The following is a 13,424-nucleotide window of genomic DNA, read 5'->3' as shown; positions in this document are numbered from 1 at the left end:
TCCCCTGCGGCTCCGCGTCGTCGGCGTCGTGCGCCGTGATGACGTCGCTGGAGTATATAGACGCCGCCTCCGCGCGCTGACGTCAGTTCTTTGCACACAGCTTTTCCGCGCCAGAACACGCAGAGCCATGTGAGAACTAACACTGGTGCCATGTGAAACTAGGGCCCTGAAAGGGATGACCTTAACCCTAGGTATCAGTTCGCAGAACGGGGAGGATGGGTGGGGCGGTAAGGAATCTAATACTAACTAATGTTTCTTACAGATATATCGTTACCGAAGGTAAGTAACTTGTTCATCTGAAAGAAACAGGTTAGTATTAGATTCCTTACCTTAGAATAGATACCCCAGCAATACCAACCCCGGTGGTGGGTCTGCGAACCAAGACAATCCTACACCAGAAAGTCCTGGAGGACCGAACGGCCAAAGAAGCCATCCCTCCGGACTTGACTGTCCAGGCAGTAGTGCCTCGCAAAGGTGTGCAGCGAGGCCCACGTAGCCGCCTGGCAAATGTCCCGCAAAGGGACTCCCCGGCCCAGGGCAGTAGTAGCCGCCGTGGCCCGAGTGGAATGGGCCCTCAGCCCAACAGGAGGCTCCTTCGAGCCAAAGAGTAGCATGCTTTGATGCACAGGACGACCCACCGAGAGATGGTTCGTTTCTGTACCGCCCTTCCCTTCTTCTCACCCACGTAGCCAACAAACAGTTGGTCATCCACCCGGAACTGGCGTGTGCGATCCATATAAAATGAAAGCGCACGTTTTGGGTCCAGACGATGGAGCCGCTCTTCATCTTTTGAAGGATGCGGAGGCGGGAAGAAGGAGGGTAAGGTGATGGACTGCCCGATGTGAAAAGCAGAAACTACTTTGGGCAGGAAAGAAGGTCTAGTTCTAAGAACCACCTTGTCAGGATGAATGGACAAGAAAGGAGGTTTAACAGAAAGAGCCTGGAGCTCACTCACTCTCCTGGCAGAGGTGATGGCAACCAGGAAGGCCGTCTTTAAAGTGAGAAGACGGAGAGGACAGGAATGAAGCGGCTCAAAGGGAGCACACATCAAGAATGTCAGAACCAGGTTCAAGTCCCACTGAGGCATCACGAACGGAACAGGTGGATACATGTGCGTGATGCCTTTCAAGAATCTCAGTACAATAGGGGACTTGAACAAAGATGGCTGATCAGGTAGCCTTAAGAAGGCGGAAAGGGCAGAAAGGTAGCCCTTGATAGTGCCCAGAGCAGAGCCCTGCTGGGCAAGAGAAAGAAGGAAGAGGAGAACCTCGGAAAGAGGGGCAGAAAGGGGATCCACTGCCTTTGCTGTGCACCATGCCACAAATCTGTTCCACCGGCAGGCGTATACCGACTTTGTGGAGGGACGCCTGGCTGCCAGAATCACATCACAGACTTCAGGAGGCAAGTCAAATGGCCTCAACTGTCGCCGCTCAATCTCCAAGCATGGAGGTGGAGACTGGACAGGTTCGGGTGGAGGACCGTCCCCTGCTGCTGCGACAGAAGGTCCTCCTGAAGGGGCAGGCGGATCGAGGGACCGACTGACATGCTGAGTAGCTCGGGATACCAGTACCTTCGAGCCCAGTCCGGAGCCACAAGGATAACTTGGGCCCGGTCGCGCCTGATCTTCTTCAGCACTCTGGGCAGAAGTGGTATAGGCGGAAAGACGTACAACAGACCGCAACTCCACTCGCGCCGAAAGGCGTCGCCGAGCGAGTGCCGTCTTGGAAACTCCAACGCGCAGAACTGATGACATTGCGCGTTCTCTTCTGTGGCGAATAGATCTAACCAAGGCTCTCCCCATTGCAGAAAGAGGCCTTTCGCCACGTCCGAGTTCAGACGCCATTCGTGATCCACCGAGCACCGACGGCTGAGTTCGTCCGCCCTGGCGTTCAGAGAACCTGCCAGGTGTTGAACCGTCAGAGTCACGCCCTGACGTTCCAGCCATTGCCAGAGACGCAGGGCCTCCTGGCAAAGGGTCCACGACCCCACACCGCCCTGTTTGTTGCAGTACCACATGGCGGTGGTGTTGTCCGTGAACACCTGCACTACACTCCCGTTGACAAAGGGGAGGAATGCCTTCAGTGCTAGGCGAATCGCCCGCAGCTCCAACATGTTGATATGGAGCCGGGACTCCGCCGGAGACCAGATGCCTCTGATCTCCGCCTCTCCCAAGTGGCCACCCCAGCCCTGGAGGGAAGCGTCCGTCACAACCACGTGCTCCGGTTGGGGAAGGGAGAGGGATCTGCCTCTGACCCAATCGCGGTCCTGGAGCCACCACTGCAACTGTCTCGCAGTGCCCTCCGAGATCAGGACATAGTCGGAAAGGTTGCCCTGATGCTGGGCCCACTGAAACTTCAGGTCCCACTGCAGAGCCCGCATCCGCCACCTGGCGTGATGCACCAGAAGGATGCAGGAGGCCATCAGCCCCAGAAGCCGCAGCGTCAACCTGACCGAGACCCGGGATAACGGCTGAAAGATGGGAATCAAGGCCTGAATATCCCGGACCCGCCGTTCCGGAGGATAAACCCGAAACTGCACCGAGTCGAGAACCGCTCCGATGAAAAGGAGCTTTTGAGAGGGACACAGGTGTGATTTCGGCACATTGATGGAAAACCCCAGCTCGTGCAGGAGGTCTGCCGTCACCTGAAGGTGGTGGACGACTGTCTGGGGCGAGCCCGCCTTCAACAACCAGTCGTCGAGGTAGGGGAAGACTGAAACCCCTAACCGGCGCAGATGAGCTGCGACCAACGCCATCACTTTCATGAACACCCGTGGGGCGCTGGTAAGGCCGAATGGGAGCACGATAAACTGAAAGTGCTCGTGGCCTACCGTGAACCGCAGGTAACGCCGGTGGGCCGGCAGGACGGGGATGTGAAAATACGCATCCTGCAAGTCCAACGCTACCATCCAGTCTTGTGGGTCTAGAGCAGCCAAGACCTGAGCCAAAGTCAACATCTTGAACTTCTCCTTCCGGAGGAAGCCGTTGACGTTCCGTAGGTCCAAGATAGGACGTAGGCCCCCTTTGTCCTTCTTGGGAACCAGAAAGTAGTGGGAGTAGCAACCACACCCTACTTCTGGCCCAGGAACGCGCTCGATGGCCCCCTTGGCCAAGAGGGCCGTAACTTCCTCCCGCAGAAGTGTCAAGTGGTCCCCCGACACACGGTGGTTCTGCGGTGGCATGGCTGGAGGAGTGGTCTCGAAGGGGAGGGAGTAGCCCCTTCGGACGAGCTGCAGCACCCACCTGTCCGATGTGATAGTGCGCCAGCGGGAGTGGTGATGGCGAACCCTGCCACCCACTGGCGTCACGTGGGCCTGAAAGCTCGGACTAGGAGGATTTGGAGGCTGCTGCGGGGGGAGGTGTGGACTGACCTCGCCGCTGTCCCCGACCTCCACCACGGCGGAATCCACGGCCGCCACCGCGCTGAGGAGCGCTCTGCGGTGCGTGGCTGGCAGCCCGTGTGGGACCGCCCATTCCGTGGCCACGAAAGGAGCGAAACGAACCCGTTTGCTGGCGCTGGGTCGAGGGACCCAAGGACTTGGCCGTGACCCTGGAGTCCTTGAAGCGCTCAAGCGCGTTGTCCGCTTTGTCGCCGAACAGGCGACTGCCATCGAATGGCATGTCCATCAGGGCATTCTGGACATCCGGCGAGAAGTTGGCGGATCTCAGCCAAGCATGGCGACGAATCGCCACCGTCGTGGACATCGCTCTGCCCAGCGAGTCGGTCGTGTCAAGACCACACCGTATGGAATACCTCGCCGCGTCCCGGCCTTCAACCATAGCCTGGCCGAGCTTGTCCCGTACCTCCTGCGGGCATTGCGGCAGGCACTCTGCGACCGTATCCCACAGAGAGTGGGTGTAGCGGCCCAAGAGGCATGCGGTGTTGCAAGACCGCAGTCCGGCACTCAGGGACGAGAAGACCTTCTTGCCATACTGGTCGTACCGCTTAGATTCCCGATCGGGCGGAGCCGACGGAAATGCGGACTGGGAAGTGGAGGCCTGGATCACCAGACTCTCAGGGGAGGGATGGGTGGACAGGAAGGCCGGGTCGTCCGAACACGGACGGTGGCGCCTGGCAACGTTCCGATCAACAGGCGCACCGGAAGCGGGCCTGGACCACGTGCCCAAAAGGACATCCGTCAAGGCGTCATTAAACGGCAGCAGAGGCTCCTGTGGGCATGACTGCGGTTTGAATACCTCGGTGAGGATGTTAGGCTTCACCTTCGCGACGGGGAGCTCAAGGTTCAAGGCCTTGGCAGCCCTCATCAGTACCACCGAATAGGCAGCCCCAGCCTCCGACGCCACAGTGGGAGGCGAGACAAACCCAGGGTTAGGCGATTCGTCCAGACCACTGGCATCACCCAAGTCACCTGCCCAGTCCACGTCGTACTGGCATTCTCGTGACAGAGGGTCCTCAGACCCCTCCCAACCCTCTCCATAATCGTCCTCATCGCCATAGTTTGAGTCAACGATATAGACCGGCTCCTCGGAGCCAAGGGGCCCCAACGGCGCCGGACTCGGCGTCGGACGATGCCGGTCCGACTCCGCGTCCGGATTCGGAGAGGGAATGGGGGTGGCGCCGCGCGGCGCCGGCGCCCCGACGCCGGCCGGAACCGGCGTCGGAGTCACGGCACCGCGCGGAGGCGGCACCACGGGTTGCCCCGATGGAATCGGCGCCGGAGAGGCCGGTTGACCAGCCGGCGATGACCCTGAAGGGCCCAGCGGCGCCGGGGCCGGAACCGCCGGCGGCGTCGGGGCAGGAGCACCCGAACCGCTCGGGCCCCCAGACGGGACCGACGGGCCCCCAGACGGGACCGACGGGCCCGCAGGCGCCGTAGGCCCCGCCGGAGGAGACAGCGCCCTCATAGCCATGAGGAACTCCTCAATCTCCTCGCGTGACGCGCCTTCCCCAGGGACCGACGGGTATGGGGCAGACGGCGTCGGGGACCCACGCGGGGCCGCGGGGGTGGGGCGACCCGAACCCCCGGCCGCATCACGCGGGCGTCGGGGGTACGATGACGACGCCCCGAAGCGCTCGTGGCGGCTCCGCGACCGTTCTCTCGACCGCTCCCTCGACCTCCGTCCGGACCGGGACCGCTCTCGACGCGGGGCCGACACCCGGAGCTCGAGTAGCTTGCGGGACCGCTCCCGCCTAGCCTTACTCGTCAAGGCCCGGCAGTCGACGCAGGACTCCACGTCGTGGTCCGCGCCCAGACACCGGAGGCAGAGTCGATGGTGGTCGGTGACCGACATCAGGCGGTCGCACCCGTCACAACTTTTAAAACCGGGCATCCTACCGGCACCTGAAAGAGTTAGAGTTAACAAAACTTAGGTCAAAAGACCGGAGTACTGCTCTTCGGATCTGCGCTAACTGGCGCGGAAAAAAGAAGAACTGACGTCAGCGCGCGGAGGCGTCGTCTATATGCTCCAGCGACGTCATCACGGCGCACGACGCCGACGACGCGGAGCCGCAGGGGACGCCTGCAGACGACGCCTACCGACGCGCAGGGGTACTGCTACGCAAAAGTTTCCGGATCCAGACTGACGCCTGGGGATATTCTAAGGTAAGGAATCTAATACTAACCTGTTTCTTTCAGATGCCACTAATCCATGCCAACATCATTCAGCACAATGGCCTTTCTGTCCCAGACAATCTATCCAAACACACCAATCATTCAATAATAACAACCACAGCCATATCTTCCAAGAACATGTACAACAATCCCAAAGTACTCCATCTTCAGCCTATCCCAACAATGGACTACCAACCCTTTCACTTAGTTATCAAACACAAGACATACGCTAACTGATGCCCAAGTCCATCAAACCACAAACGCATACCAATCATGTCTCCCACGCTACTCGAAAACATAGGCATGCTGTAACACTTCTCAAGATAAGCAATCTTACCATTTCAGGCAATCTCCAAATATATTCCACTACATCAGACGTCAATCCATACTTCAAGCAAAACCAACTGATCATCTATTCAAACAGAAGGAAAAGGAAATTTTGGAGCTCAACAGTAGGATCTCCCAAAAGCATTTTAGGACAATTCTTCAACCCAGCATGCCAAAATACAGACACACTGTAATCACCAGTCTTCTGTGACAATCTCCATGCTACTAATCTCAAAAATTGAAAAAATAGAAAATGACCTTAAGGAAAAAACTCAGTTAACTCTCTCCCTACTACAAATGACAGTTGTGAGAAGTTGGCCTGATATATGATGCTCACTAGTTCTAGTGATCACCTTGTATCAGTCCAAACAACCCTTATGGTGATTGGTTGTAAGTCAACCTTATAGACCAGCTATCCTAATGGTAGCATGGACAAAGCAGTCTTAGGCTAAACTCTTTTGGCATGTGAAGCCAGCTGTTTTACCACAATATAACCCCTTGAATACCAGATGAAAGGACACCACACAGGTTGTTATGAAAATAAACAGTCTATTTATTAATAACAACACCTCTGAACTCTTTATGAGGTCAGAGGGCTAAACACATGACAATCTCTTACGAAAAACACTACAAGTTGCACAAAATTACAATGGTGCCCTAGGGGCACGACAAACCATATACTAAGTAAGTGGAATGTGAGAGTCGATAATAGGAATGGAGCTGTCCAGAGGCTGTAGGATCGATGGGACCACGCTACACTAACTTCAGGTAAGTAATAGGAGGCCCACGGAATGCGTGTGCAGAGTGTGAACTCACACGCGAGATGCGTAACAACGTCTATGGACAGTACAGTTCAAGTTAAAGGTGAGTACGGACAATCCTGACTAGGTAGGACAACAACGACTGAGGAATTGGACACTAGGACATTTAGACTACCCTTGAGCACCGAAATGCTCTCTTACCTCACCCACGGGCTGCGGGTGCATAGGTGCCAAAGTGTGTCGGGTTCTCGCGTTGAAGTCAATGGAGCCTGAAAGAAAAGATGCTGCAGGCGACCCGGAGGAAGATGTCCGGTGCGATCCAAGGGTGGATCGGTGAAGAAGAGGACCTGAAAGCAGAGGGGACAGTGTTCAACGTCACTAGCCAGGGACCGGTGTTTAACCAGGAAGGAACCAGGTGCTGTCGTCGCGATCAGGTGAAGAGTGGACGCTTGACTCAGCAGCCACGTGGACCAGGAGGTGTCTTCGACGACCAGGATGGAGGCACGAGCTGTCCCACGGAGGCTCTTGCTCTCGGCGGTGTCGGATCCGGGATTGGAGTCAACAGGCCTTGGCAAAGGCAACCCACGCAGTGAAGGGAAAAGACGTCTCGTGCGGACTAGGAGAGTCCGAGGTGCCCCTCTTTTGGAAGGGAGCAAGGGCCAGTCTGGAGCAACCAGACCAGCAACAAAGATTCAAAGGTTCGTCATCTAGGAGGCCACTAGCCAGCCGGCAAGTGACCAGACAATGCGTCGAGCAGCAAACAAGCAGAAGGGCTCCACGCAGATCTCGTGGATGCTGGAGGGCTGATCTTCGGTGCAGGGGCTGCTCGGGGCTGGGGCTTCTCAATCCCCAAAGCACTTGGTCGAGTTTACCTCGGGAGTCGTGCTGGAAGCGAAGTGCAGGTTCGTTCAAGATGGCCGGTCCCACGTGTCTCGTCGCACACACGGGTCTCAGCTTTGCTGCAGATGTGAGTTGAGGTCGGAGAGGTCTGGGAATCCGGGTCTCGTCGGGCTCTGAAGTCTGGATCCTCGAGGGAAGACGACAAAGTGAAGCCGACAAAGTGAAGCCGCTGGACGCTTGATGGTGCCTGCAGTTGCAGGGTGGACACTCCTTGCCCACAAGGAAGATTCTTCAGTCTTCTGTGGAGCAGATCGTCGAAGGCCAGAGTTTCTTCTTGTTGAATAGTTCAGGATAATCTAATCTGGAATGGGACCAGCTCCTACCTTTATTCTCCTAAAGGGGGCTGCACTACTGACTAGGTCCCTCCCCTGGGTGGGACCAGGAAGGGGGGTGGTTACACCCCCTATCCTTTGTCCGGTTTCCCGCCAGAGCTTGGGCTGGGATGCCCCAGCAACTGGTTTGAACCGGTGTATGCACAGGGCACCGTGTATGCACAGGGCACCTTGTGTGCCCCAGGCATGTCTCATTCCTTTCAGGCCTCCCTACCTCAATACACAAAATCCTGTCTGGGGTGGTGCTAGCACCTCCCAAGGCAGGAAACCCTTTGTCCAAGCCATCCTTGCTGGAAGGACTCCCAGCAGCAGGAGGTCAGACTTGTGTCTGTGGTGGCAGCATCCATTTTGTGATGCGGAGGCTCGAGTTAACTTTAACCGGGGTTCACAGTTACATACATGTCGTGTCCCTCTAGAAGGGTGAAATGCTACCCCCGTCGCCAGAATTGGTGAGGGGGTAGTATTCCAAATTGTACGACACCTTACTCGACATGTTTTGATAATGTTATACCAGAGTTAGCATTCAACCGCGAGGATTATAATGCACTTAAGAGTATATGGTATAGCGTTATCATGGAACAGCTATTAGGACTTGGTTCCGCAAGCTGCAAACGGGCTCAGCTCATGCCAGAGCACCATCTCACATAATTCCAAGCACTCTGCCTTCAGGATTGATAAGGCCTTCCATAGGAGTGACTGATAGGAATATATGTGTCCATTTTAGGGTTAGATATAGGTATACTATATCTACAGCAAAGGGTGATTACACCACCTTGCCCCAGCTGTCTTGCAGCCAGTTGTGTCAGATTTAGATGGCCAGCCAGGGGTGGCATAATACATGCTTCAGCCCCTGGTAGGCCCTGGGTACACCTAGGCCCTGGGTACAGGGACTGATAAGGTGGCCCAGTACCAATTGGTAAATGCACCTAAGGTACATGGAATCCATTTTAACAGAGAGAGCAGGAAGCCTGGGGTCCTGAATAGCAGGATCCCAGGCCAACTAAGTCAAAAACCAGCAAAACACCAGGCAAAAAGTTGGGGGCAACCATAGTCAGATATCCACCGTCCTACAGTCGGGTGGCCAGTTGTTTTTAATGGGAGTTGTCAGTTTTAGATTTGAGCTGCAGGCTCAATCCAGGAAGACGTCCGGAGGGAACCAACAGCTGGTCAGTAAGTTGGAGGGCTCGGGGAAGTAGGCGCACCTCAGGTTCTCTTCTCCAGGGTGCAGAGCGGCAGGATGCAGGGGTGTCTTGAGGTTGGATTTCACCTTACAGGCCCACCTCCAAGGGAGGGGTGGGGGAGGGGGGGGGGAGGGGAGGGCGGGTCACTCTGCAGAGGCTGCAGGCGACATATGGGAGTCCTGGAGGGGTCAACTCACGGTGGGCTTGGACTCGGATTCAGGCCGTATGCATCGGGTGTATTGGTGGGTCCAGGCATCTGTTTTCTTTGTCCTCAGCAGGCTCCGAGTCTGTCATAGTAGTTTCTTTTGAACAGAGCTGCTGTTCACAGGAGATTCGGTCTCTGTTGAAGGCAGTCAGTCCTCCCAGGGTTCTGGAGGTCGCTGGCTGTAGGACAGAGCGACGTTTGGTGCAGGATCTCTGGAAGGTGCAGACGGGCCAGTACGGCTGGGGCCAAGTCAGTTCTTTTCTGCAGCCTCCTCTGCTGGGCATCTTATTTTGTCCTTCTTCGTAGGTTGAAGGAATCGGTCTTCTTGGTTCAGGGCTGCTCCCTAAATCTTGTATTTGGGGGGGCTCTATAGGGGTCTCGAGGTCAGTAGCCCAGGTGAGGACGGGGATCCGCTTGTAGATGCCGCTCCGTAATGGATCTGCCCGACGCGTTTCGAAGCTCCATATGCTTCTCTTCAGGGGCTTTAACGGAAGCGGTGTGCGCAACCGCTAACCCACTTCTCCATTTTCCATATGACACACCCACCAATGGGAGGCGGTTGCGCACACCGCTTCCGTTAAAGCCCCTGAAGAGAAGCCTATGGAGCTTCGAAACAAGTCGGGCAGATCCCGTACGGAGCGGCGTCTACGAGTGGATCACCTATACATAAACCAAGCTGCTGTTCGCGTGCTACTCAAAGGTGGACACCTTCGAGCATTGATATATATATATATATATATATATATACATACACATATATATATATACATATACACACATCACCGAACACACCATAGTATGTCTGCACTGATGGGTTCATGGCAGACTCTAGTCTGTTTTGGCTTCCAATGCCTCCATATATTTATCTCATACCTCTCTAGCTGCCAGAGATGACCACAGGACAATACGTGGTATGGGGCACCTCTATGCATGCCTGGAGGGCATATCTATCTGACATGAATATTCACGCCAAAGGGCAGAGCCCTGCAAGACACTGACCACTGGTGCACCACAACTAGGCCCTGTAAAGGAGTCCCTGTCCCTAGAAATCAGTTTGCCGAGCGGGGAGGATGGGTGGGGCAGTAAGAAATCTATAACTAACATATGTCTCTCACAGATGTATTGTTACCAAAGGTAAGTAACTTGTTCATCTGAAAGAGCCCGTTAGTTATAGATTCCTTACCTTAGAATAGAAACCCAGGCAACACCATCTCCGGGGAGGGACTGTAAACCAAGTTCACACCAGAAAGTTTTGGAGGACCAAACGGGCAAAGTAGCCGTACCTCCAGACTAGGTGATGGACTGCCCGATGTGAAAGGCCGTAACCACCTTGGGCAGGAAAGAAGGACGAGTCCTCACAACAACTTTGTCCGGATGGACAAAGAGGAAAGGAGGCTTAGAGGAAAGAGGCTGGAGCTCACTCACTCTTCTGGCAGAGGTGATGGCAACCAGGAAAGCACTTTTAAGAATCAGAAGACGAAGAGGACAATTATGAAGTGGCTCAAAGGGAGCACACATCAGATAAGTAAGTACCAAGTTCAAGTCCCACTGAGGCATCACGAGAGGAACAGGAGGGAACATGTGTGTGATGCCTTTCAAGAATCTATTTACAACAGGGGACTTGAAAAGAGAAGGCTGATCAGGTAGCCTTAAGAAGGCTGAAATGGCTGAGAGACAGCCTTTGATATTGCCCAGAGCAGAGCCATGCTGGGCAAGAAAAAGAAGAAAGAGGAGAACCTCTGAAAGAGGGGCAGAAAGTGGATCCAAAGCCTTTGCTGTGCACAATGCAACACATTTGTTCCACCTGCAGGCGTATACCGTTTTTGCGGAGAGACCCCTTGCTGCCAGAATCACATAACAGACTTCAGGAGGCAAGTCAAATGGCCTCAACTGTCGCGGCTCAATCTCCACGCATGTAGGTGGAGACTGGACAGGTTCGAGTGGAGGACCGTCCCCTGTTGCTGCGACAGAAGGTCCTCCTGAAGAGGCAGACGAATCGGGGGATCGACTGCCATGCTGAGTAGCTCAGGATACCAGTACCGTCGTGCCCAGTCCGGAGCCACAAGGATGACTTGGGCCCGGTCGCGTCGTATCTTCTTCAGCACTCTCGCCAGAAGTGGTATAGGCGGAAAGGCGTACAACAGTCCCCAGCCCCACTCGCGACGAACACCGTCGCCGATAGAGTGCCGCCTTGGAAATTCTCTTCTGTGGAGAATAGATCTAACCAAGGCTCTCCCCACTGCTGAAAGAGACCTTACGCCACATCCAAGTTCAGACGCCATTCGTGATCCATCATGCATCGGCGGCTGAGTTCGCCCACCCTGGCGTTCAGGGAACCTGCCAGGTGTTGAACCACCAGGGTGACGCCCTGGTGTTCCAGCTATGTCCAGAGGCACGGAGCCTCCTGAGAAAGGGTCCACGACCCCACCCCGTACTGTTTGTTGCAGTACCACATGGTGTTGGTGTTGTCTGTGAAGACCTGCACTACACTTCCCCGGACAGAGGGAAGGAATGCTTTCAGGGAACATTACCCCGCTAGCCAGATTGATTAAATCCTACGGTTTTGCTATGGTATCTTATGCGGACGATACTCCGATCATTGTCTCCATTTCAAACAATGTTCTGGACACAGCCCACACTTTCAAGCCTGTATGCAACATGTGAGCAGATGGATGTCAGAGAACTGCTTCAAGTTAAACTCTAATAAGACTGAAGTCAGTCTTTGCGTGTGTGCAATCATTTGCTGATTGAGTGGGTACAACAAATGCTTAACACTGTCCTCTTATACTGCCTTACTGCTCAACCAGACTACCACAAATAGAAAGTAAGGTTCTATCTAAACTTTACCTTGGCTACCTTTGGGGTTCCACTGGACTCTGTGCACGCTACACCTCACTTTGGTATAGTATATACAGAGCCAGCTTCCTACAACTGGTACACCCCGTCCGGAAATCTTCGGTCCTCATCACACAAGCTTGTTGAGGTGGTCAAACCCCGACACTCGAACTGGGGTGACAAAAGCTTTGTAAACATCACAACTGGACTGTGAAATCGTCTGCCTATTAAGCTTACAAACTCACCAGACCTGCTTTCTTTTAGGAAAGGTCTAACGCCTGGTTATTTACCTTATAGTTTTTTATATTCAGAGCTCCAGACTCAACTAAATCTTAGCAAGATCATGTTGTTGGATGCCAGGAGCCTAGACGCCTTAGGGTATTAGTTACGCGATACAAATAAATAAATAAAGAAAAAAACTGATGTCAGTGCACTGGTGTGGCTCCTGTATAGGCTTTACGCACATCACTGCCAGTGCAGAAGACTACGACGTGCAGCCGAATGACTCGCATACAGGAGTGAAAGGGTATTTCTCACAAAAAATTCCAGATCTAATCTGACTTCTAGGGATAATTTTAAAGAAAAGAATCTGGGACTAAAAGTCTATCAGATAAAGGGGTGTTAAGTAATGCAGAACAATGAGGTGGTAAATAATGCATCACGTTCTTTAGCATTCGTATCTACATATTTTTACACTGCAGCAATAATAGGGTGCAAGTGCGAAAAAAAGCAAGGGTGTTGAACAACTCTTGAAATTCAACTGTTTCAATGCAAAATGTTATTCACCAACAAGTAGTAATATGACAGCAAAGAACCACCATTTTTTTACCAATGCCATTTCTGTCCTCCAAGATATAGACTTGGGGAAACATATGCAATGTTGCACCTAACATTAAAGAAGCCCTTATGTACAGACTTCTTGTAACATTCAGTGAACAATGGGAGGTAGATGGGAAACACTCCGGAAATAGATGCCACTGCACCCTTCAAAGCCAAACCACCCCACAACTCTGCAGCGACTCACCACCATCTCAAAGTCTCCGTGATCCACCTCATTGTGCTCTTGACTTTCTGTGCGCCCATGACCGCCATTTGAGATCCCAGAAGTTTGCACCTTGTCATCAGCATCCTCGTCGTCTTCATCGTCCTTGTCTCCTGGGTCAAAACACATCAGGTCACGCATATTGACAGTAATGAAAATAATAACAAGTGTGAATCCTAACTTTTACCAGAATGGGGTTAGATCCATTCAAAAAGTAGTTTAGAAGAAGGGAATCTTGGAGCTGGGCACCCAAACCTGTTATTTATGGAC

The 13,424-nt window shown here is 53.8% G+C and overlaps 1 protein-coding gene across 11 annotated transcripts in view; it reads right to left on the bottom strand.

The window, feature by feature from the left end:
- UBR4 (ubiquitin protein ligase E3 component n-recognin 4) overlaps nt 1-13,424 on the bottom strand; it is a 2,329,353-nt gene that overhangs the window by 645,498 nt on the left and 1,670,431 nt on the right. For 9 of the 11 annotated variants that reach the window (XM_078642504.1, XM_078642505.1, XM_078642507.1 and 6 more), the window contains one exon: nt 13,137-13,267. In XM_078642504.1, the coding sequence (XP_078498630.1) occupies nt 13,137-13,267 (131 nt within the window). The remainder of the gene's footprint in view (nt 1-13,136; nt 13,268-13,424) is intronic. The other 2 variants (XM_078642506.1, XM_078642513.1) reach the window with 1 other exon arrangement.

Source organism: Lissotriton helveticus, chromosome 5_1 (genome assembly GCF_964261635.1).
Source record: "Lissotriton helveticus chromosome 5_1, aLisHel1.1, whole genome shotgun sequence".
Taxonomy (NCBI): Eukaryota; Metazoa; Chordata; class Amphibia; order Caudata; family Salamandridae; genus Lissotriton; species Lissotriton helveticus.
Note: the sequence above shows the minus strand (reverse complement) of the source record. Positions and strands in the feature narration are given on the sequence as shown.